This window comes from Symphalangus syndactylus, chromosome 2 (genome assembly GCF_028878055.3).
Source record: "Symphalangus syndactylus isolate Jambi chromosome 2, NHGRI_mSymSyn1-v2.1_pri, whole genome shotgun sequence".
Classification (NCBI taxonomy): domain Eukaryota; kingdom Metazoa; phylum Chordata; class Mammalia; order Primates; family Hylobatidae; genus Symphalangus; species Symphalangus syndactylus.
The window spans coordinates 82598101-82622417 of record NC_072424.2 but is presented as its reverse complement, the minus strand read 5'-3'; the positions used below and the strand labels follow the sequence as shown (position 1 = coordinate 82622417).

Sequence of the window (24317 nt, the reverse complement as noted above, 5' to 3'; positions counted from 1 at the left end):
AATAATGGAGAATTCCTCATAGTCAGATGCCTTTGAACAATTGTATTCTCAGAAGATTTATAGGGAGTCTGACTTCATTGTGGTGATGAGTTTCACAGAACGAGATTTTGCAGACAGAGTAGAGGAGGAAGGGTACAAAAAGTCATGTTGACTTGTGGTTGATTATGTAATGGCCAATGGGATTTATTCTGTCATAGTTGGTCAGTTACAGTTACCTGCAATGATCATATAAACATAAAGGGAATGCTCAGCACTGATTATTTTCTGAATCGTTACCTATGATGATCATATAAACATAAAGGGAATGCTTAGCACTGATTATTTTCTGAATCATTGTATGTATCTTTATTCCTTTTTCAATTAGGACAAGAGGGAATCTTGAAAAATTAGTCTATTTCTTTGCCTCCTGGCTGAATTATAGTTCTACAAATCTGTGTTCATAGTTGTGCTAATACTGCCTGTTTCAGAATTACTCATATATTTCTGGGACACATTCACATCTCAGTGTATAAGTGTATTGTTTTATCTTGAATTGCATGTGATTTACTGGGCTATGAAATATGTTGTTATAGGATAAAGGTTACTGATTTATTAAAAACCATTTGTATATCTTTCCTTAAGTTGAACACTGAGTATATAATGCTTTGTCAGGTATCCTAGTGACTCAGTGGCAAGTCAGAATGGCCTTTTTGTTGTTCAGAACTGGTGTCCATGTAGACATATACCAGTGCATGTAAGTTTCAATGTTTTATTTTTAAGCTTAGGAGCTTACATAATTCTGATTATATATATTTTATAGAATAAAGTAGAAAACTTTAAATGGGGAAGAAATTCCATTAAGAAATAAAGCACATGAGCTCTTTTCAAAGAGGCATGGATGATAAATCCTCTGAAATTCGCCTTCTAATCTCATTTTAGAGTAAATCTGAGGAGTGCATGAAAACATTTTGAGCAACTAGCTAAGCGCCCTAAAACTTTGTAGAATGTATAGCTAAATGCTATATTCTTGCTTCGATGACAAGAAGTGCTTTTTCAAATTTATATTACCTTTTTTAAGGATAAAAGATTTAGAAGATCATTTTTGTCATAACTAAGAAATTGAGTAATCTTAGCTATGATTTCATATAGATGCAGCTGTTGCATTAGAGGTAAACATGATAAAGGTCTCATTTTCCTCTTGTTGGAAGGAAGTGGTTTGGGCAGTTGAAGAGTGCACTCTGTTTTTTGTCATTGTAGCATAATAGCACCATGATTTTAAACTACTTCTATCCCTGTTTAATAATGATCAGATGCAAGGAATCATAACAACTTCTTAATAATTTTATTTTTACATAACTTTTCTTAGATCAACTGATAAACTCCATTCTTAGCTGTATAATATCAGAATTCTGGCATGTCTTTGGATACTAATTTCAAAAAATCATTTCAAAGTTTGGTTATTCAACTGGAGATGATATAATTTTACTGGTGATATAATTAAGGAAAATGTGAACACTTTGGAAGGCATTTAACAGCAATAATACCTACTGCTATTATGATTGTTATTAATATGCGTGATGTGATTCTGTAAAAGTACACAGATCAGTGTCTAGACCCTTTATTTATTTATGCTTATACAAGAAGCTGGGCCCAGTGTGTTGTTTTTTAATTTCAGTTTTAGAAAGTTGAGTAAAACCGAACACTATTCTCTGTAGGTGTAATTTATTAACACTTTTTGGACTGTAAATTAAACCTAGTTTTTGGTAACTTTTTCTTTAAGATTTATAAATGTGTTGAATTGCCAAAAATGATTAATTACAGTCTTCTCAGAATAACGTGGATTTAGAAACCGTAGAGAACTGTCAAATAGTTCAGTCTAAATTTCTGTAAGTTAGATTACATGCCAGGATTAGTTAGGGACTAATTTGTAATTTATTTAAAAATAAATTTCACTTTTATCAGAATAAACGATTAAGTTTATGTAACTAAATACAAAGCTTCACAAACAACATAAAATGATAGTTGAACCCTTAGTATAATAGACTATATTAGATAGAACTGACTGCATTTTTTTACTAAAATCATAGACTTGTTAAGGAACAGTGCTCAACTACGTTCAGTTAGGTCTCTTGGTATCTTTAGCCAACTTCCAAGTTTTTCATCCAGTTACGGACAGCCATGCAAACTTAATTGAAAACATTTTCCAGACATTAATTAGATTCAGCCTTGAGGCACAAAGGTAGGTAGACTAACATTTCAGAGTATATTTCTAGGGTCAGAGTAATTGTATTTATTCTAATGCTAGAATTCTCCTTTAATCATTTCTAAGAAGTTGAAGCAAATAGTAGAAAGTTCTCTTACCACTGTTACTTTTATAACACAACCAGATGATAATGATTTTTGCTGGATACTGTGTAAGAGTTCAAAGTCCTCAATAGGTGAAGGTGGACAGGTTTCAAGAGAAGATGTGTGTAAACCAGTCACTGATTAGTGAGTTGGGAGTTTTACTTAGTGTATAAGTTATTTGTGCATTGCCATAACTCATGTCTTCAGAATTATTTTTAATAAAAAAATTAAGTAAGGACACATTTTTTGTTGTTTGGTCTCCTTTTAGCTAGTGATAATACTACAACTTTGATTTTTACTTTGAGTTTTATTATTGAATATCTATTCCTTTTTACTTTGATCACTGTTTTGAGAGTTGACATTGATAAAGCAGGGCTGCCTTGGATTTCTTGCTTTGTAATTTAGCAGTGTATTGGGCACAGGTGGTCTTGGTTAGTCACTGCCTTCAATTAAATGACTTGAGATTGACCCACACATTAGATTTGTACATTCGTTTTCCACTCAGGATATTGTTTTATCACTTGAAAGGTTATGAAGTCTGTTGAAATATGTTATTTCTTCTTAAGAATCTCTTGAAGGCCATATGAAAATCCCCTATGCTTTTCTTTTTCGGTTCCTCCGCAGTAGTTTCTTATTCTGTAAGGAGGAGGGAACCCCATTCTAGATAATCAATGACTAGGGGAATAGATAGTTTTTTTGGTTGGGAGAGAAGGGGCAGAATTGGGCAGGGAATTTGCAATTCTAAATTTTTTTAAAAGTCTGTTTTGTCAATCTAATTTTAGGCATATAGCTCTTAAAATTATGTATATTAATGTATCATAGCTCTTAAAATTATGTATATCAACTTGAAAAATACATAGGTAATCATTTATCAGTCACATATTTATGTTGGCATGCTTTTACGTGTTTACATTTAGTAAATTGTAAGCCACTGCACTTAATTTCAGCAAGTAAATGAGAAGCCATATAATTTTAAAAATAGAAGGTATGACCATCATTGTAAATCACAATTGTTAGGTTTTTTGGACTTCATGGCTTATAGATCAGTGCATTTTTCACAGAAGTATTTGTGGGATTTTAGGGGCAAGAAATTTGCTAAAATAAATTGAATCCAAATCATAGAAAATCCTGGTTTATTTTTCTGGATAGCACTGATCACCATCTAGTACGCTACAAATTTTGTTTATTTACATCTTGTCACTTTATCTTCCCTTTTCATGAAGGCAGGTTTTTTTTGTCTGTTTTGTTCATTGTTGTAACTCGAGTGTCTAGAGTAGCGCATAGCACATAATTTAGAGCAGTGGTCTCTAACCTTTTTGGCACTTCCAGTTTCATGGAAGACAAGCTTTCCACAGTCAGAAGTCGGGGGGATGGTTTTGGGATGAAACTGCTCCACTTCAGATCATCAGGCATTAGATTCTCACAAGGAACTTGTGCCTAGATCCCTTTCCTGGGCAGCTCACGATAGAGTTCATGCTCCTATGAGAATCAAATGTTGCTGCTGATCCGACAGGAGGCAGAGCTCAGATAGTGATGTTCACTTGCCTGCCACTCACCTCCTGCTGTGTGGCCCGGTTCCTGATTTAGAGTAGTGCATAACACATTATCTAGAGGAGGGCATAGCACATAATGGGTATAGATTTTTGTTGAAAGATGGAAGAAACTGGTGGAGGGTGTCCAGATTCTTGGCATTTTCAACAAAGAATTGGACAAAATGCACAACTAGTAAAGAATGAAGCAGCAAAAGCAGATATTTATTGAAAACAAAAGTACACTCCACAGGGTGGAAATTTGCCCCAGCAGCTGCTCAAGGTTCTGGATATAGAATCTTCTGGGGTCTAAATACCCCGTATACGTTTCCCATTGGCCACTTGGTGTTTGCCTCATGTAAATGAAATGGTGGCCTGCAATCAGAGGCTGAAGTTACAAAGGTCACACCCCTATGCAAACATCTGATTGGTTGTGGGAAGCAACCAATTAGAGGCTAAAGTGAAGTTACAAAGTTGTACTTCTATGCAGTTGAAGACTTGGCCCTCAGTCTCACTGCTTGCACATAGCTACCTTCAGTTAGTCTGATTGGTTGCTATGTGCAGCCAATGAGAGGTTGGTTGCTGAGTGCAACCAATCCGAGGGTGAAGTGAACTTATAGAGTTAGACTCCTATGCAAACGTCTGATTGGTTGCTTTTTACAACCGTCAGTGGTGCTTTCAATTTCCCATCTGCCTTGCAAAGAGGTGGGGGTTTGCAAAGGTCTCTGGTTGTTTTGTTACTTCGGCGTGGAAAGTTAGGGTTTTCCTTTCAATTTATTTCTAGGAAGTCAGGGTGAAGTGGCATTAGGTTCCCTGACTCCAGACCCTATTCTCCTGCCTCAAAACCACTCAAGTGCAGGATCATTTTTATCAATATATTCTGCCATTTTCTTTGCGTTTCTTTCTTTTTTTTTTTTGAGCCGGGGCTTGCTCTGTCCCCCAGGCTGGAGTTTTGTGGCGCATCTCAGCTCACTGCAAGCTCCGCCTCCCAGGTTCACTCCATTCTCCTGCCTCAGCCTCTCGCGTAGCTGGGACTACAGGCGCCTGCCACCACGCCTGGCTAATTTTTTGTATTTTTTTTTTTTTTTAGTAGAGATGGGGTTTCACCGTGTTAGCCAGGATGGTCTCGATCTCCTGACCTTGTGATCCGCCCGCCTCGGCCTCCCTAAGTGTTGGGATTACAGGCATGAGCCACCGTGCCCGGCCTTCTTTGCATTTCTAAATGTTAGTCACTTTTTTTCCTTTTATATCTTTAGGTGGAGTGTATATTGATAGTGCTGATTCTTACAAAAGGTTGTATCTGTTTGTATCTATTGCTGAAAATTTCTCCTTTTGAGAATCCTTAGGGATTTTAAAAGTTTAATCCAGAATTTATTCTCTTGAATTATGTTGTGCCTTATGCTTTGATACAATTTAAAACTCTCAGGTAGTGTTGTTTCTTCAAGAGCCTTTATGTATTTATTTTAGCTTAATAAATGCTCAGGGTACATTTTCTTCTATCTAAGTTTTAACCTTTGGGCACACATGAACAGTTTTCACATAGTTGAAAACATTGATTATCTTGTAGCACTTTGGAAGAGTGTATATTGGGTCTTGAAACTCCGTTGTTAAATTCCAGTTGTTAAGACCAGGCAATAAATACATCATTACAGTTCTATGTAGCTATTTATCATTCATGATATCTCAATATCATATCTGTGTATTGTCAACAAGAAAATAATTTGTTATTGTGGTTAGACCTTTTGCTTTACCACTGAAATATTGTTACTCTGGATTATTTGAGAATGAGACTCCATTTTGCACACTACTGTATGTCCAATTAAGGAGTGGTAAGAGACTTGGGAGGGCTCACCTTCCGAACAAGGCTCAGTAGAAACAGCCAGAATAGTAATAGGATGAGTTGGATAAGTGTTAACAGCCTCTGTCCCCTCGCCTAACACTAAGTAGACCTTCCCTATTATCCTTACTACTCATCACTGTGCAGTCTGCTAATTGTTGAGGTGAGTACATTTTAGGTTCCTTCTGTACTTGAATTATCTTTACTTGCTGTCCTCAGAGAAATGACTGGAGAGTTTCTTAAAACTGATTCAGGTTGTCTGTGACTTTCTAGCAGCTTTTCTTATTATGCCATTTAATCAATAATTGACTGAATTCTGCATTTTCCTTTCCCTTCCTATTTTAGAGCTTTTACAAAAAGAAAACCGCAAGCAAACATCTTTTTTTTTTTTTAATTCACAAAGGTAGATGACTTTGCATTCATTTCAGTGCTGCAAGGCAATTTTTTATTCTTTCAAATTCCTTTATACATTTTTATCCTAATTCTAAGGGAAGTAGGTTTTTCTCATTTTTTGATTTTTGGTTTTTATTGGGGGATTGGAGCAACATTTTATCTGCAAGTGCAGCTATTGAAAACTTTAAAAATATGTTTCTTTTAATAGTTGCATATTTTGAGGATCTTCATCGGGCTGTTTTTTTTAAAAAAAATAGAAAAGTAGAAAGATTTATGAATGGAAAATAAAATGCTGGAACAAGTAATTTCCAATTTTTTTTTTTTTTTTTTTTTTGAGACAGAGTCTTGCTGTGTTGCCCAATCTGGAGCAGTGGCATGATCTTGGCTCACTGCAACCTCTGCCTCCCGGGTTCAAGCGATTCTCCTGCATCAGCCTCTGAAGTAGCTGGGATTACAGGTGCCCACTGCCATGCCCAGCTAATTTTTGTATTTTTAGTAGAGACAGTGTTTCACCATGTTGGCCAGGCTGGTCTTGAACTCCTGACCTCAGGTGATCCACCTGGCCTCCCAGAGTGCTGGGATTGCAGGTGTGAACCATCGTGCCCAGCCTCTGATTTTTTAATCAAGTGTTTTTCTCTCTTAAAAAAAAATTAATGTCTTTGTAGGATATATTAAAAGTGATAGCAAAAACCACAATTACTTTTTCATGCTTTTTTTCTATGATTTGCTTCAAGTTTGTCTCACCAGTTTGATGAGAACAGTAGAGGAGTATGTTAGCCTAATGGCTAAATTGTTTTTATATTGTAAGCTCTACAGTATAAATAGAAATACAGAAGCACTATAAAAAATACATGGTTAAAAATACCATTACTTTTTTTTTTTGGAGACAGAGTACAGGCTGGAGTGCAGTGGCGCGATCTCTGCTCACTGCAACCTCCGCCTCCTGGGTTCAAGCAGTTCTCCTGCCTCAGCCTCCTGAGTAGCTGGGATTACAGACATGTGCCACCACGCCAGGCTAATTTTTGTATTTTTAGTAGAGATGGGGTTTCACCACGTTGGCCAGGCTGGTCTTGAACTCCCGACCTCTAGTGATCCAACTGCGTTCGCCTCCCAAAGTGCTAGGATTACAAGTGTGAGCCACCGCGCTCGGCCTACTCTTTTTGTTTTTTATTTATTTAGAGACAGGGTTTCACTCTGTTGAACCGGCTGCAGTGTAGTGGTGCGATCATAGCTCACTGTAACCTTGAACTCCTGGGCTCAAGTGATTCTTCTGCCTCAGCCTTCCAAGTAGCTAGGGCTACAAGCACACACCACCACACCTGGCTAATTTTTTTTTTTCTTTTTTTTTGAGATGGAGTCCTGCTCTGCCACCCAGGCTGGAGTGCAGTGGCGTGATCTCCGCTCACTGCAAGCTCCGCCTCCTGGGTTCACGCCATTCTCCTGCCTCAGCCTTCCGAGTAGCTGGAACTAGAGGCTCCCGCCACCACGCCTGGATAATTTTTTTGTATATATATATATTTTTTTAGTAGAGATGGGGTTTCACCGTGTTGATCTGGTCTTGATCTCCTGACCTTGTGATCTGCCCCCCTCAGCCGCCCAAAGTGCTGGGATTACAGGCATGAGCCACCGCGCCCAGCCCATGCCTGGATAATTAAAAAAAAAATTTATAACTTTCTTTTGTAGAGATGGTGGTCTCACTATGTTGCCCAGATTGGTCTTGAACTCCTGGCCTCGAGCACTCCTCCCACTTTGGCCTCCCAAAGCCCTGTGATTACAGGCATAAAAATAGCATTACTTTAAAACCGTACACAAGTAGCTGTCTAGGTACTTACGCTTGACTCTGTAATAGTTATTTAGTAGGGAGTTACTAGATTATCTGTGATTAATGTAGTTTATGAAGATATGTCAGATTAGCCATAATACTATTTAGTAATCTGAATTCAGAAGAATTATAATTCCTACTTTTTGATAAATAGAATAGTGATTATGAACATGGGCTTGGGTTTTAATCCCTGCTTCACTGTTTACTTATGTGTTGGGGTACAAATTACATGATCTCTTTGACACTCAGTTTCCTGCTTATAAAAGTGAAGAGAATATCACCTTCCTCACAAGATGCATTAAATGAAGTGATAAATGCTTATTAGCACACTGGGTACATATTAGTGTTATTTACGTTATATCATTACATAGTTTTAACAGTATAGTTTATATAAATAGTATATTTTGTTAAAATTACTTTATTACAGTTTCTGGATTGCTAGATTTTAATTGCATATTAATATATATTTTCAGTGTATTGAATTTCATCTCTTCTGAGCCAGTTGAGAGTTGAAGACATTTTCTATAATTTCTTTTTTTTTAAACTTTTATTTTAAGTTCAGGGGTACAAATACAGGTTTGATACATAGGTAAACTTGTGTCATGGGGCTTTGTTGTACAGATTATTTCATCACGTAGGTAGCCTAGCATACATTAGTTATTTTGCCTCATCCTTTCCCTCCTCCCACCCTCCACCCCTTTGAAAGGCCTCAGTGTATATTGTTCCCCTCTGTATCCATGTGTTCTCATTACTGAGCTCCCACTTATTAGAGAGAACATGTGGTATTTGGTTTTCTGTTCCTGTGTTAGTTTGCTAAGGATGATGACCTGCAGCTCCATTGATGTCCCTGAAAAGCACATTGTCACGTTCTTTTTTATGGCTGCATAGTATTCCGTGGTGTATATGTACCTCATTTTCTTTATCCAGTCTACCATCGATGGGCATTTAGGTTGATTCCATGTCTTTGCTATTGTGAATAGTGTAGCAGTGAACATATATGTGCATGTATCTTTATAATAGAATGATTTATATTTCTTTTGGGTATATACCCAGTAATGGGATTGCTGGGTCAAATGGTATTTCTGTCTTTAGGTCTTTGAGGAATCACCACACTGTCTTCTACAATGGCTGAAATAATTTACTCCCACCAACAGTGTTTAAGCCTTTGTTTTTCTCTTCAACCTTGCCAGCATCTGTTGTTTTTTGACTTTTTAATAATATCCATTCTGACTGGTGTGAGGTGGTATCTCATTGTGGTTTTGATTTGCATTTCTGTAATGATCAGTGATGTTGAGCTTTTCTTTCATATGATTGTTGGCCACCTATATGTCTTCTTTTGAGAAGTGTCTGTTCATGTCCTTTGCCCACTTTTTAATGGGGTTGTTGTTTTTTGTAAATTTGTTTAAGTTCCTTATAGATGCTGGATATTAGACTTTTGTCAGATGCATAGTTTGCAAAAATTTTCTCTTGTTCTGTAGGTTTTCTGTTTATTCTGATGATAGTTTTTTTTGCTATGCAGAAACTCTTTAGTTTAATTAGATCTCAACTTTCAATTTTTGCTTTTGTTCCAATTGCTTTTGGCGTCTTTGTCAGGAAATCTTTGCCCGTGCCTAAGTCCTGAATGGTATTGCCTACATTGTTTTCCAGGGTTTTATGGTTTTGGGTTTTACTTTTTTTTTTTTTTGAGACGGAGTCTCACTCTGTTGCCCAGGGTGGAGTGCAGTGGCATGATCTTGGCTCACTGCAAACTCCACCTCCCGGGTTCAAGCGATTCTTCTGCCTCAGCCTCCTGAGTAGCTGGGATTACAGGCGTGTGCCACCATGCCCAGCTAATTTTTGTATTTTTGGTAGAGATGGGGTTTCACCATGTTGGTCAGAGTGGTCTCGAACTCTTGACCTCGTGATCCACCAGCCTCGGCCTCCCAAAGTGCTGGGATTACAGGCGTGAGCTGCTGCATGTGGCCTGGGTTTTACATTTAAGTCTTTAATCCATTTTGAGTTAATTTTTGTATATGGTGTAAGGAAGGGTTTCAGTTGTTTTCCTATAGCTAACCAGTTATTACAACACCATTTATTTAATAGGGAATCCTTTCCCCATTGCTTGTTTTTGTCAGGTTTGTGGAAGATCAGATAGTTGTCAGGGTGAGGTCTTATTTGTGGGTTTTCGATTCCGTTTCATTGGTCTATGTGTCTGTTTTTGTACCAGTACCATACTGTTTTGCTCACTATATCCCTGTAGTATAGTTTTAAGTTGGGTGGTGTGATGCCTCCAACTTTTGTTTCTGCTTAGGATTGCCTTGTCTATTTGGGCTCTTTTTTGGTTCCATATGAGTTTTAAAATAGTTTTCTCTAGTTCTGTGAAGAACATCAATTGTAGTTTAATAGGAATAGCATTGAATCTATATAAATTGCTTTGGTTAGTGTAGCCGTTTTATTGATACTGATTCTTCTGTCCATGAGCATGGGATGTTTTTCCATTTGTTTGTGTCATCTCTGATATCTTTGATCAGTGGTTTGTAGTTCTCCTTGTAGAGATCTTTCACCTCCCTACTTAGTTGTATTCCTAGGTTTTTTATTCTTTTTGTGGCAGTTGTGAATGGGAGTTCATTCTTGACTTGGCTCTCAGCTTGACTCTTGGTGTATAGGAATGCTAGTGATTTTTCCACGTTGATTTTGTATTCTGAGACTTTGTTGAGGTTGTTAATTGGCTTAAGAAGCTTTTGGGCTGAAACTGTGATATTTTCCAAATATAGTGTTATGTCATCTGCAAACAGGGATAGTTTGACTTCTTTTCTTCCTATTTGTTTGGCCTTTTGTTTTTTTCTCTTGCCTGATTGCCTTGTCGACAACCTCCAATACTGTGTTGAATAGGGGTGGTGAGAGACGGCATCCTTGTCTCATGTTGGTTTTCAAGGTAATGCTTCCAGCTTTCGCCCATTCATTATGATACTGGCTGTGAGTTTGTCATAGATGGTTCATATTATTTTGAGGTATGTTCCTTCAATACCTAGTTTTTTGAGAGTTTTTTTTTTTAAACACAAATGGATGTTGAATTTTATCAAAAGCCTTTTCTGCATCTGTTGAGATAATCATGTGGTTTTTGTCTTTAGTTCTGCTTATGTGCTGAATCACATTTATTGATTTGTGTATGTTGAACCAACCTTTAATCCTTAGGTTGAAGCCTACTTGATTATGGTGTATAAGCTTTTTGATGTGCTGCTGGATTCTGCTTGCCAGTGTTTTTGTTAGGGATTTTTGCATCAATTTCATCAAGGGTATTGGTCTGACATTTTCTTTTTTTTTTTGTATCTCTGCCAGGTTTTGGTGTCAGGATAATGCTGGCTTCATAGAATGAGTTAGGGAATAGTCCCTTCTCAATTTTTTGGAATAGTTTGAATGGGAATGGTAGCAGCTTTTCTTTGTATATCTGGTGGAATTCAGCTGTGAATTCATCTGGTCCTGGGCTTTTTTTGGTTGGCAGGCTTATTTTCTATAATTTCTATAACAGTAGTGAACACTTGCTACTCTCCATCTCACTCCTATTTTGGGACCTTACAGACACAACTTCTAGGTCAATGATCAGAGGAAAGCCATGATTAGAAGGCCCACGTAGTCCTTCTCTTATAAAATAGTGACCAAAATACTTGTTTCTCTTATATTTGAAAGCTATACTTGACTACTTGTTTTCAGTTTAGAGGAATTACATAGATTATAATATAGTTTTATATAACAGTGTTTTTATTACATAGATTATAGAATTCATGTTGGGTAGAAGTAAATTTAAATAGACATGTGAATACTATGTCTTAAAAATATTTTATTAGTATTAAAATCTTCTGATAAGAATGCTAGTCCCTTAAACCACCCTTCCTCTTTGTTAAGTCATGATCACCAGAGGCAACAATTTTCAACTTTCTAAACTTTTCCTTTAATATGTATTTCCAAATAATAAGCTTCCATGGCTCTTTCTCAGTTTATGACTTTTAGATACTATTTAATCATTTCTTGTTATGGTAAATGATGATTTATAAGTTTTGATTAGACAATATTGGTTATATATAGTTAAGAAAGTATTATTTACTGCTCAGTCAAGTAGTGAACTGTAATAATGTTCTTTTTTGAGGATGACTATTTTTCTTGAAGTTAATAATTGGGTTTGCTCAATTTTCTTTGTATGAATCAGCATTTCTTTATCTGTATGCTCCCATAAAATATCTCTTCATACTCTCTTCTACAAAGACAGATTCATTAGATAGTTTGTCAGTTCCATCTTTCTTTCTCCTCTATATTAATTCATGTTCGCCTGATATAAAGCACTACCTGAGTTATGAAGAAGAATTTTAATTGACTCACAGTTCTGCAGGCTTAACACGAAACATGACTGGAAGGCCTCAGGAAACTTACAATCATGGTAGAAAGTGAAGGGGAATCAGGCAGCTTCTTCACATGGCAGCAGGAGAGAGAGAGTGTATGTGAGGGGGAAGTGCCACACTTTTAAACCTACAGGTCTTGTGAGAACTCATTCACTATCACAAGGGCAGCAAGGGAGAAATTTGCCCCCATGATCCAGTCACCTCCCCCCAGACCCCTCTTCCAATCTGACATGAGATTTGACGGGGACACAAATCCAAACCATATCATTCCACTCCTAACCCCTCCCAAATTTCATGTTCTTCTCGTATTGGAAAATACAATTATCCCTTCTCAACAGTCCTCCAGTCTTAACTAATTTCAGCATTAACTCAGAAGTCCACAGTTCAAAGTCTTATCTGAGACAGGTAAGTCCCTTCTGCCTGTGAGCCTGTAAAATCAAAAACAAGTTAGTTACTTCCACGATACAGTGGGGGTACAGGCATTGAGTGAGTGCTCCAAGTGGGAGAAATTGGCCAAAACACAAAGGCTACAGGCCCCATGCAAGTCTGAAACCTAGCAGGGCTGTCATTAAATCTTAAAGCTCCAAAATAATTTCCTTCGACTCCATATCTCATATCCAGGGCACACCGATGCATGGGTTGGGATCCTGAGGCCTTGGATAGCTCCAACCCTGTGGCTCAGCAGGGTACAGCTCCCTAGACTGCTTCCACAGGCTGACATTGAGTACCTGTGGCTTTTTCAGGTGCACTATGCAAGCTGTCAGTGGGTCTCCTATTCTTGGGTCTGGAGGGTGGTGGCCCTCTTCTCACAGCTCTACTAGGCAGTGCTCCGTGTGGAGGGTTCTAACTCCACATTTCCCATCTGCACTGCCCTAGTAGAGGTTCTCCATGAGGGCTCTACTCCTGCAGCAGACTTCTTCCTGGACAGCCAGGCATTTCCCTACATCCTCTGAAATCTAGGCAGAGGTTCCAAAACCTCATCTCTTGCCTTCTGCACACCTTCAGGCCCAACACCACGTGGAAGCTTCAAGGCTTGGGCTTGCACCCTCTAAAGCAGTGGCCTGCGCTGTACCTTGGCCCCTGTTAGCCATGGCTGGAGCTGGAGCTGGAGCATCTGGGACGCAGAGCACTACGTCCCGAAGCTGCACAGAGCAGTGGGGCCCTGGGTCCGGCCTGTGAAGCCATTTTCCCTCCTAGGCCTCCAGGCCTCTGATGTGTGGGGCTGCAGTGAAGGTCTCTGACATGCCCTGGAGACATTTTTCCTGTTGTCTTGTTTATTAACATTCAGCTCCTTGTTACTTATGTACACTTCTGCAGCTGGCTTGAATTTCTCCCCAGAAAATGGGTTTTTGTTTTCTACTGCATGGTCAGGCTGCACATTTTCCAGACTTTGTGTTCTGTTTCCTTTTTTTTTTTCTTTTAGGTTGTGGTTTTCCTCTTGTTGCTCAGGCTGGAGTGCAGTGCGGTGATCTCGGCTCACTGCAATCTCTGCCTCCTGGGTCCAAGCAATTCTCCTGCCTCAGCCCCCTGAATAGCTGGAATTACAGGTCCCTGCCACCACGCCTGGCTAATTTTTGTATTTATAGTAGAGGTGGGGTTTCACCATATTGGCCAAGCTGGTCTCAAACTCCTGACCTCAGGTGATCCGCCCGTCTCAGCCTCCCATAGTGCTGGGATTACAGGCGTGAGCCACTGTGCCTGGCCCTCTGTTTCCCTTTTAAACATATTCCAATTTCAAACCATCTCTTTGTGAATGCGTGTAAGTGAATGCTTTCAGAATAAGCCAGGTCACATGTTGAATGCTTTGCTGGTTAGAAATTTCTTCCACCATAGTCTGGGCATGCTGAGTCACGCCTGTAATCCCAGCACTTTAGGAGGCCAAGGTGGGTGGATTCACTTGAGGTGAGGACTTCAGGACCAGCCTGGCCAACAGGGTGAGACCCCATTTCTACTAAAAACAGAAAAAATTAGCTGGGTGTGGTGGCACATGCCTATAATCCCAGCTACTTGGGAGGCGCGAGAATCACTGGAACCTGGGAGGTGGAGGTTGCAGTGAGCTGAGATCATGCCATTACACTCCAGCCTGGGAGACAGAGTGAGACTTTGTCTCAAAACAAAAAAAAAAAAAAAAAAAGAAATTTCTTCCACCAGATACCCTAATTCATCTCTTTCAAGTTTAAAGTTTCACAGATCTCTAGGGCAGGGACAAAATGCTCCAGTTTCTTTTTGCTAAAGCATAGCAAGAGTGATCTTTACTCCAGTTGCCAGTAAGTTCCTCATCTCTGTCTGAGAGCACCTCAGTCTGGACGTCATTGTTGATATCACTATCAGCAGTTTGATCAAAACCATTCAACAAGTCTCTAGGAAGTTCCAAACTTTCCCACATCTTACTGTCTTCTTCAGAGCCCTCCAAACTGTTCCAACCTCTGCCCCTTACCCAGTTCCAAAGTCGCTTCCACATTTTCAAGTGTCTTTATAGGATTGTCCCACTCCTGGTACCAATTTTCTGTATTAGTCAATTTTTCACGCTGATATAAAGAACTGCTTGAGACTGAGTAATTTGTGAAGAAAAGACCTTTAATTGACTCAGAGTTCTGCTGGCTTAACAGGAAGCATGACTGTGAGGCCTCAGGAAACTTACAATCCTGGTGGAAGGCAAAGGGTGGAAAGCAAGCACCTTCTTCACATGGTGGCAGGAGAGAGAGAAAGAGCATGAGGGGGGATGTGCCACACACTTTTAAACCATGAGATCTCATGAGAGCAGCAAGGGGGAAATCTGCCCCCATGCTCCGGTCACCTCTCACCAGGTCCCTCCTCCAATTCAACAGGAGATTTTGGCAGGGACACAAATCCAAACCATATCACCCTCTAAACCTAGAAATAATCTTAGTGTCTCTTCCATGTTTGATCTCCATATTCTGGATTCCATATCTTCTATTATGGTTTATTCTCTTTCTTTGGAGGAGGATATGCTTCAGTAGCTTCTTGAGAAAAGGTGCATTGAAGGTAATTTAAAAAATCTTATAAAGTAGTTAAACATGTTTTTTATTTATAACCATCTATTTGAATAATAGTGTAGTTGGCTATAGAATTCTGCATATAGAGTAATTTATCTTACAATTTTGAAAGCTTTTTGCCTTTTAGATTTCTGTGTTGCTGTTGAGAAGTTTAATGCCCACATGATTTCTGTTTATCTCTGGAATCTTTTATCCCTGATGTTATCATGAAATTTCCTTTGACATGCCTTGTTGAAGGTCTTTTAATTTAATAGACTAGACACTTGTTGAGCCTTTTAAACCTGGCACCTGATGTCTTTCAGTTCTGGGAACTTTTTTGGTATTATTTCTTGGTTATTCCCCTTTGGTCCCTCACCCACTTTCTTTTCTTTTTTCTTATTTTCTGCAGTATGTCTCCCTTGATTCACAAATTTTCTCATCTTTCCTATTTTCTACTTTGTCTTTTTATTCTACTTTGTAGAATTCCTGAACATTTTCTTTTTAAACTTCTGTTGAATTTTTATTTATTGCTTTGTATTTTTGATTTCTCATTCCCTGAATATTTTCTACCCAACATCCTTTTTATCATTCCATAGTATAATTCTTTTCTGTTTGAGGTTATCAGTTACTTTTCTAATTTTTCTTGTTTTCTTTGGTTCCCTTTACTTTGTTATTCTGAGTTTCATTTTTCGGTTTGTTGTAATTTTTGTTTTTCAGGTTAGAGGCCTACTTCAGTTGTATTTTAAATATTGTCTGTTCATTCATGTGTAATGGTGAGGCACTCAAATGTTGGCTGGAAGCGTTGTGTACATGAGTTGAGTTTGTTGACTACTTGGTTTGACTGTACACCAATGTTTCTCAGTCTCAACACTTGATATTTTGGATCTGATAATTCTTTGTTGTGGGGGCTGTCATCTGAATTTTAGGATATTTAGCTGCATCCCTGACCACTACCCACTAGCTGCCAATAGCATTTTCCCTTCCCCGGTCATAAAAATAAAAAAGTTGCCTCATGTTCCCAGGGGAAAATTTAACCTTGGTTGGGGACGACTGCTATAGAGCCATTGTCCCGAATTGGGCTGTTTCTTTATTTTTAATTTTTATTTCTTTTTACAGATAGGGTCTTGCTTTACAGATAGTGTCTTGCATGCAGCACCATGCCTGGCTAATTTTAAAATTTTGTTGTGGAAATGGGATCTCTCTAAATTGCCCAGGCTGGTCTTGAACTCCTGGCCTCAAATGATCTTTCCACCTTGGTTTTCCAAAGTCTTAGAATTACAGGCATGAGCCACTATGTCTGGCTGAACTGAGCTGTTTCACTGGGGACTTTCTAATGCCAATATCTGTAAGATTCTTTTCTGATGCCAGTCTTGAGAGGAAGCTTTTAATTCCTTCTACTTGAGGTTTTTAAGCCTGCCTGCTGGATTTCTGGGAGCCTAGTTGGAACATGGAGGCTGGAGGTTTTCACTTAATTTGTTGTTTTCACGATGGCTCCTCATCTTTGCTCTACCTGTGTGTCTTGTCTCCCAGTCCAGAGCCTCCCTGTTCACTTTGTGCAGAGAATAAACTTCCCATCTTCTGAGACAGTATAAAGAGGGATAGTAACTAACTGGATGGGATGGGAAGAAAGGTCCTAGGGGAGAGTCTGTTTCTTTTATTGACTTTCAACTATTCCTCCTATTTTTAGCTCTACATAACCATTCCTATATTCCAAGGTACCTGGTACTTCCAATTCCTCTATTCCTTTTTTGTTTTCTTAATGTGTGTGTTCTGTAGTAAGAATTTAGTTGCTTATTGTTAGAATCCCCATTTGTGGGCAGTTAGACTTCAGCTTTCTTTGATCTGCTAAGTCAGTTACTATTTCTCCATTTGCTTGCTATCTTTCCAAAACTTACTGACTTATCCAGTACGCTGTTTTCTTTCTTGTTCTTCCTTTGGGTGTTTAGTTTTATTATTTTACTGACATTGTACTTTGTTTAAAAGCAGCAAAAACGATGAACAGATAGGTTAAATCCAGAAGTAATAAGTATCTAATTTCAAACTATTTTATTTTTTTTTTAGACGTGGGTTCTTGCTCTGTTGCCCAGGCTGGAGTGCAGTGGTATAATTCATAGTAGCCTTGAACTCCTGGGCTCAAATGATCCTCCGGCCTCAGCCTCCTGAGTAGCTAGGCCTACTACTATGATGTGCTACCATGACTAGCTCATTTTTTAATGTTTTTGTAAAAATGGGGTCTCACTATGTAGACTAAACTGGTCTCAAACTACTGGCCTCAAGCCACCTATTGCCTCATGTTTTATGTTTTTACGTTTTCTTCCTTTTTGCAGGAAAAACTGAAATGAGGATTTTAGGAATAAAACCATAACATTTTTTTTTAAAGGTTTTCAGCTGGGCCCTGTCCTGTCCTTTATCAACAGATATATATTTTTAAGATTTTATATTAGTGTTCTCTCTCTTAGTATGAGTCAAATGATTGGAGGAGTAGAGCTTAGGAGACTAAGTATGTATTAATGGCAATCAGTGAAATTGAGCCTGTATATGCTACTGTTAATAGCAAAAAGACTTCTTAGCTTTTTAAAATTTTACATTTTAATAATTATGCTCTTGACTTTGGGAAAGTTATTATTCTGGTGCTTATTTTTTTAGAGGTGAAAAATTCTGGTATTTAAAGCAATTTAAATTCAAGTATCTAAAGCAATAGGGTCCAATTCACTAGCCACATGTGGCTATTTAGATTCAAATGACCTACAATTAAATACAATTAAAATTTTAGTTCCTTAGCTGTACTAGCCACATTTCAAGTACTTGGTAGCTATATGTGACTACTGACTACTTTTGATACAGTGCTGCTCTAAAGACTTCCATATTAACCCAGTTTCTTTTACATTGATAATTCCACATATATTGTGTTGTGCCTGAGAAACTTAGAGCTTATAAAAAGTTGAATTTGCTCAGCCATAGTAATTGTCACGTGCCCACTCAGTTCCTATGTAAAGCTTCAAGATGTGGGAAGAACTTTCCTTATATGGATTAGAATTGTGGTAATCGTATCTTTTGTTTGATTCCTCTGGCTTTACTTTTAATTATTTTTTTCCCCCTCAGACAGTGCAATGCTTGCTAGACAGTGGTGCTGATATTAACAGGCCAAATGTATCAGGAGCAACTCCATTGTACTTTGCTTGCAGGTATGATATTTTATATTTCTAGATGCTATATATACTCATATATATATATATATATATAAAGAAATATATATATTTCCAGATGTATATATACTCTATTTCTAGACACACACATTTCTGTGTATTTTCCAAAGCTCTCATTTTCCCACAAATACTGTGCTCTCTTTTAAGAGGAAGTATAATCTCTCTTTTAAGTTGAAGCATTATGGTTCTATTACTTAACTGTATGAGGAAAAGTATTTTCTGTTATATTTATTTGCCATTGCTTTTATGTTACATGTGGAGCTTTTGATTTGCTTGATTACTTCAATTTTAGACCAAGTACTTATTAACAAAAGATAAATCAGTAATCTGGTAATTCCCGTCGTTTACTGTGTTATGTAACCAGGTCTTTTCCAGTGGGATAAGCTGTTGGAATATATCTTGATCCAGAGCCATGTCTTTTCTTTCTCTGTATCTATAACCAAAAAAAAATCTTGAGTCAGTCTTGTTAGATATTGTTATACATTAAGTTATTTTTGTATTTCTATATTGGTTCATTTTCTTGACGTGTACATTTTGTTCACTTATTCATTAATGTATCCAGCAAATGTTTAGTTAACACTCACTGTGTCATGCATTGTTGTAGGTGTGTAATGCAGTAATAAATAAACTCTAGTCCCTAAGGAGCTAACAGTATAATTATACACATGCTGTCACACCCACACCCACACACATATATAAAAATATATACACACCTATATATTATATATTATGTAAATGTAGTTTGCAGTTAGCATCAGTTCACAGAACACTATAGTGATTCTTTTTTATTTAAATTATATGAATTATTATATTTATTTAGGCCTTCATATTCCGATATAGAGCTCTCCAGAAAGCTCCTCTCTTCTTCTTTTTTTCTGTTTTATATCATTTTATTGGAAGTTGGTTTTAGGTTGAAAGACGTGCTTTTTTTCTTGTTTAGCTTCTTGTTGGGGGTCTCTGATGTTCCTTTGATGAGACCGATTCAGATCATCTATTTAACAACCCTGTATTAGAATTCAGGGACTTTTGGGTTTCTAGACTTCCAGATCTTTCTGATTCCAGCCATTTTCCTACATTATATGTATGATTTGGTTGCTTGGCTAGAAAACCAGTTCCTTCCATAGTGTCCTGAATTTATGAATAATATCATCATTTGATTCCCTGTAATCATATCGTATCTTGAAGGGTTATCTTTAGATCAGACCTTTTTTTGAAGCTCCAGATTTGAATGTCCATCTGCCTGATTAACATCATCACTTAGAAGTACCGCAGAATCTCAGATATTAACATGTCAAAATACAGCTTCAGATTTTCCTCCTCAAACATTTCCCCCAGTTTTTCCTCATCTTAATCAATAGAAACCTTATCCTCTCAGTTGTTTAAATTAGAAATAATTAGGCTATTTTTTATTTCTCTCTCTCTCTCTTTGTGAACTTGGAATTTATTAGTAAGTTCTATAAATTCTATCTTCAGTATATGTTTGGAATCTGAACTTCTAACTCAACCAAAACCACCTTAATGTTGTTAACTTTTGCCTAGAGTACTGCAGTAATCTCTTCACTGGTCTCCCTGATTCCTATGTTGTTTCCCTCCAATCTCTTCTTTCCTCAGCAAAGTGATCTTAAAAAAAAAAAAAAAAAGAATCGGCTCTTGTCACTTTGTGTTCAAGTCTTGTATATAAAACTTTTCAGTGCCTCGTTGTTACATTTTAAATATAATTCAAGTTCTACCTTGGCCTGTGAGACCTCCATGATTTCACTCCTGTTTAGCTCACTGTACTTGAACCACAGTGATTCTCTTTGCGTTCCTTAAATGCAACCAACTCTTTTCAGCAGGCTTTTCTACATGGTATTTGTTTTGCCTGAAATGTTCTTCCCTAGGCTTTTTACAGGGCTGACTGTTTCTTATTCATGTTACTGCTTAATTAAGTTACTTTTTAGGAAGGCAGTTCCTGACCAATCTAAGCAGGTCGTTCCCCAGATTTTTGATCGCAGTATCACAGTCATTTCCTTCATAGCACTTCCTATTTTGTAGTTGTTTATTTACTTGCTTATAGTCTGTCTCCCCTACATGCCTAAAAACTCAATGAAAGCAAGAATAGTGTTTATTTTGTTTACCATTTTATGTCCAAAGTGTAGTACAGTGTTTTGCACTTAGATGCGTAGTAGATGTTTTTGAATGAATGCATCACTATGAAAAATATCTTATAAAAAACAATGCCATTTATAATAGTTAAAATAGAGATATGTTAGTGTTGTGCAGAACTGGGATATCCCTATAGTTAGTCTGAGCTTAGGGATATGGCAGAAGGATTTTGAAGAAATACTTTCTCCTGGTACTGTATTCCCATCATTTAGTTTTAATGTAGCAAATATTAGATCTTTTTGAACAAGTATGGTTAAGCAAGTCTGTGATGAAATGTAAAACCAAAAAATCATTGTTGTAGAAGAATAATAGATATGGAACATGGTTCTTCTGCAGGCACACTTTTAATTTTACTTGTGATATCTTGATACAGGTATAAATTAAAAATATAAGTTATTCCCAATGTGTTATTTCTCATAAATGAAAGGGAAAGGAATATAGGAAATAGAACAAATTAACCCCCAGGACAAATTATAGGGCTCTAAGATAAAGGTTAAATGGAATATATAGTTTTTATTGGTTGAGAAGTATTACTAGATATAATATATTCAAGGGTCAACTACTGAAACTATTTTCTTTGTATTTGAATTTTGCAATTAAATTTAGAATGGTATTAAGATACAGGGGAAAGAACCTAGTTTGTGTAGGCAGGTTCATATCCCAGCACCAGAGCTATACAACATTAGTCAAAATTCTTGATCCCTGAAGTTTTGTTTGTTTGTGAAATGGAAGTGCTGATATCTGCCTGGTGAGATTATTGTGAAGATTAAATGTGATGGCCTCTGTGAAGCATGCTGCAGAGTATTCAACACTTAGTAGTTGATAGGTGCTCACTAAGTTCTGACATACTTCTTTCACTCTTCAGTGAGCATAAAGTCGTGTTGTCCTCATTTAATTTAATTGCTCTACAGGGGTTTCTTTTGTTTCTTGTCTAATTCTGAGCACTGTTTTTTTTTTTTAATTTTTGACACAGATCCTCAATCTGTTGCCCAGGCTGGAGTGCAGTGGCGTGATCTTGGCTCACTGCAATCTCCGCTTCCTGCCTTCATGCGATTCTCCTGCCTCTGCCTCTCGAGTAACTGGCATTACAGGCATGCGCCACCACACCCAGCTAATTTTTATATTTTAATAGAGATGGGGTTTTGCCATGTTGCCTGGGCTGGTCTCGAACTCCCGACCTCAGGTGTTCTGGCTGTCTCAGCCTCCCAAAGTGCTGGGATTACAGACATGAGCCACCATGCCTGGCCCTGAGCACTGTTTTATAATGTAGTGTTTCTGTGAGTCTTTTTCAGATGGATTTTGACCTAAAATTATGATAGAAAGGGTTTTCCAGCCAGTTTTCTTCTCTGGATACTCTGGACAGGACATCATAACTCATGTAAACTATATAACTAATGAACTCATTCCTTCTGTCATGTAAAATATAGGCACGCATTGATTTTTTTGCCCCTGCCATCTTTACACACCTTTGTTTTTAAGTCTTTTATATGACTTCTACCAGTATTTCAAATCCTGAAATTATTAGATTGATTTTATATTCAATCCTTATGTTCCCAGTTCCTTCGACTGGGTTCTTCAAATAAAGGTTGGGATGTATAATGGTTTTCAGGTATTTTCTGTGTTTGTAGATAACTTTTATTGTATTAGGAAAAGCAAGATTTGGTTAGAGCTGTATGGATACAGTAAATTAGTAAGATGTTAACAGAGTTTTAGAGGTCTCTACTAGAGTCAGAAAGGGCTAAGATTTAGAACGTGGATTTGTAGCTACTGTGAAGCAACTCGTTTAAATTAGAGTATTCAAAATCAAAGTAGCCATATAAAAGAGTTCTCAGACTGGGCCAGGCACAGTAGCTCACACCTGTAATCCCAGCACTTTGGGAGGCTGAGGCGGGTGGATCACGAAGTCAAGAGATCAAGACCATCCTGGCCAACATGGTGAAACCCCGTCTCTACTAAAAATACAAAAATTAGCTGGGCGTTGTGGCATGCGCCTGTAGTCCCAGCTAGTCTGGAGGCTGAGGCAGGAGAATCACTTGAACCCAGGAGGCGGAGGTTGCAGTGAGCCGAGATTGCACCACTGCACTCCAGCCTGGGTGACAGAATGAGACTCCATCTCAAAAAAAAAAAAAAAGACTTCTTACACTTAAAATTGTAAACTTTCAGCATAGGAATGGACCTTTAGAAAATATGATCTGTTTCATAAGCCATCCCCAATAATATTACAACTGTCTGGACTATTTACACTTACGCCAAATTCTCAAATTTATAAGGATGAAAGAGTCCAAAGTTAGGGGGCTGAAAGTGTTTGAGAAATCAGATCTAAGTGCTTTAGGAGCCACCACAAGTTTCTTATTAGTTAAATTTTTGTTGACTTCTTAGTTTTCATAAAATACATTGGCAATTTCTTGAAGAGAGTATTATCTCAATCAATATTAAAAAATTGAGACTGCCTCAAAAACAATTAACTTCATTTATAAAGAATGATTATTTGTTGAGTAATTTTTTTTAGTTATTTAAACTGAAAAATCTTTTATGCAGCACTCTGAGCAGTCTGAAAGAGGATCATTGTAATTGAATTACAGGTGAGGCACTTGAGTCCCTAACTGCATTGTGCAGATTTTATATGTTATTAGCTATTTATTGTTTTTAAATCTATTTTAAAATTTATTCTTATTTTAAATTACTAGTTTTTAGAGACAGGGTCTTGTTCTGCCACCCAGGCTGGAGTGCAGTGGCGTGTTCATAACTCACCGCAACCTCCAACTCCTTGGGTCAAGCAATTCTCTCATCTCAGCCTCCCAAGTAGCTGGGACTATAGATGTGCACCACCACACGGAACTAATTTTTTAATTTTTATTTTTAATAAAGTCAAGGTATGTTGTCCAAGCGGGTCTTGAACGCCTGGCCTCAAGTGATTGTCCCATCTAAGCCTCCCAAAGTGCTGAGATTACAGATGTGAGCCACGACACCTGGCCCTTAATCTGTTTTTGAAATGAAATGCCAACTGATCATAAATGAGATTTCTGTGTAGTTTTAGAAATTACTCCAGCTTTCTGAAAATGTTATAGTAGTATTTCTTTTTCTTCATGCTGATTATCCTTTTTAGTTATATATGGTACAGAGTTATTTTGAGGCTTTATTATTTACCTTGTGTATTAAACATTGTCCTGCTTATACATGGTGATCTTGTCTGTTCATCCTGTCTGATCCCCAGTCCATTGTTCTCATAGCACATATCCTCCTGTGTATGATACCATAATTTTTTGAGTACTAATTGTTTTTTTTTATTATACTTTTAAGTTCCAGGGTACATGTGCACAACATGCAGGTTTGTTACATAGGTATACATGTGCCATGTTGGTTTGCTGCACCCATCAGCTCGTCATTTACATTAGGTGCTTCTCCTAATGCTATCCCTCCCCCAGCCCCCTGACCTCCCGACAAGCCCTGGTGTGTGATGTTCCCCGTCCTGTGTCCAAGTGTTCTCATTGTTTAGTTCCTACCTATGAGTGAGAACATACGGTGTTTGGTTTTGTGTCCTTGTGATAGTTTGCTGAGAATGATGGTTTCCAGCTTTATCCATGTCCCTGCAAAGGACATGAACTCCTCCTTTTTTATGGCTGCATAGTATTCCATGGTGTATATGTGCCACATTTTCTTAATCCAGTCTATCATTGATGGACATTTGGGT

At 37.8% G+C, this 24317-nt stretch overlaps 1 protein-coding gene across 12 annotated transcripts in view; it reads left to right on the top strand.

Moving 5' to 3' along the window:
• HACE1 (HECT domain and ankyrin repeat containing E3 ubiquitin protein ligase 1) overlaps positions 1–24317 on the top strand; it is a 127570-nt gene that overhangs the window by 30651 nt on the left and 72602 nt on the right. For 7 of the 12 annotated variants that reach the window (XR_008653598.2, XM_055260004.2, XM_055259995.2 and 4 more), the window contains one exon: positions 18378–18460. The exons of the other annotated variants lie outside the window; for them this stretch is intronic. Coding sequence is in view for 6 of the 7 variants with exons in the window: in XM_055260004.2 (XP_055115979.1) it covers positions 18378–18460 (83 nt within the window). In the remaining variant the exon portion in view is untranslated. The remainder of the gene's footprint in view (positions 1–18377; positions 18461–24317) is intronic. 12 annotated transcript variants of the gene reach the window in all.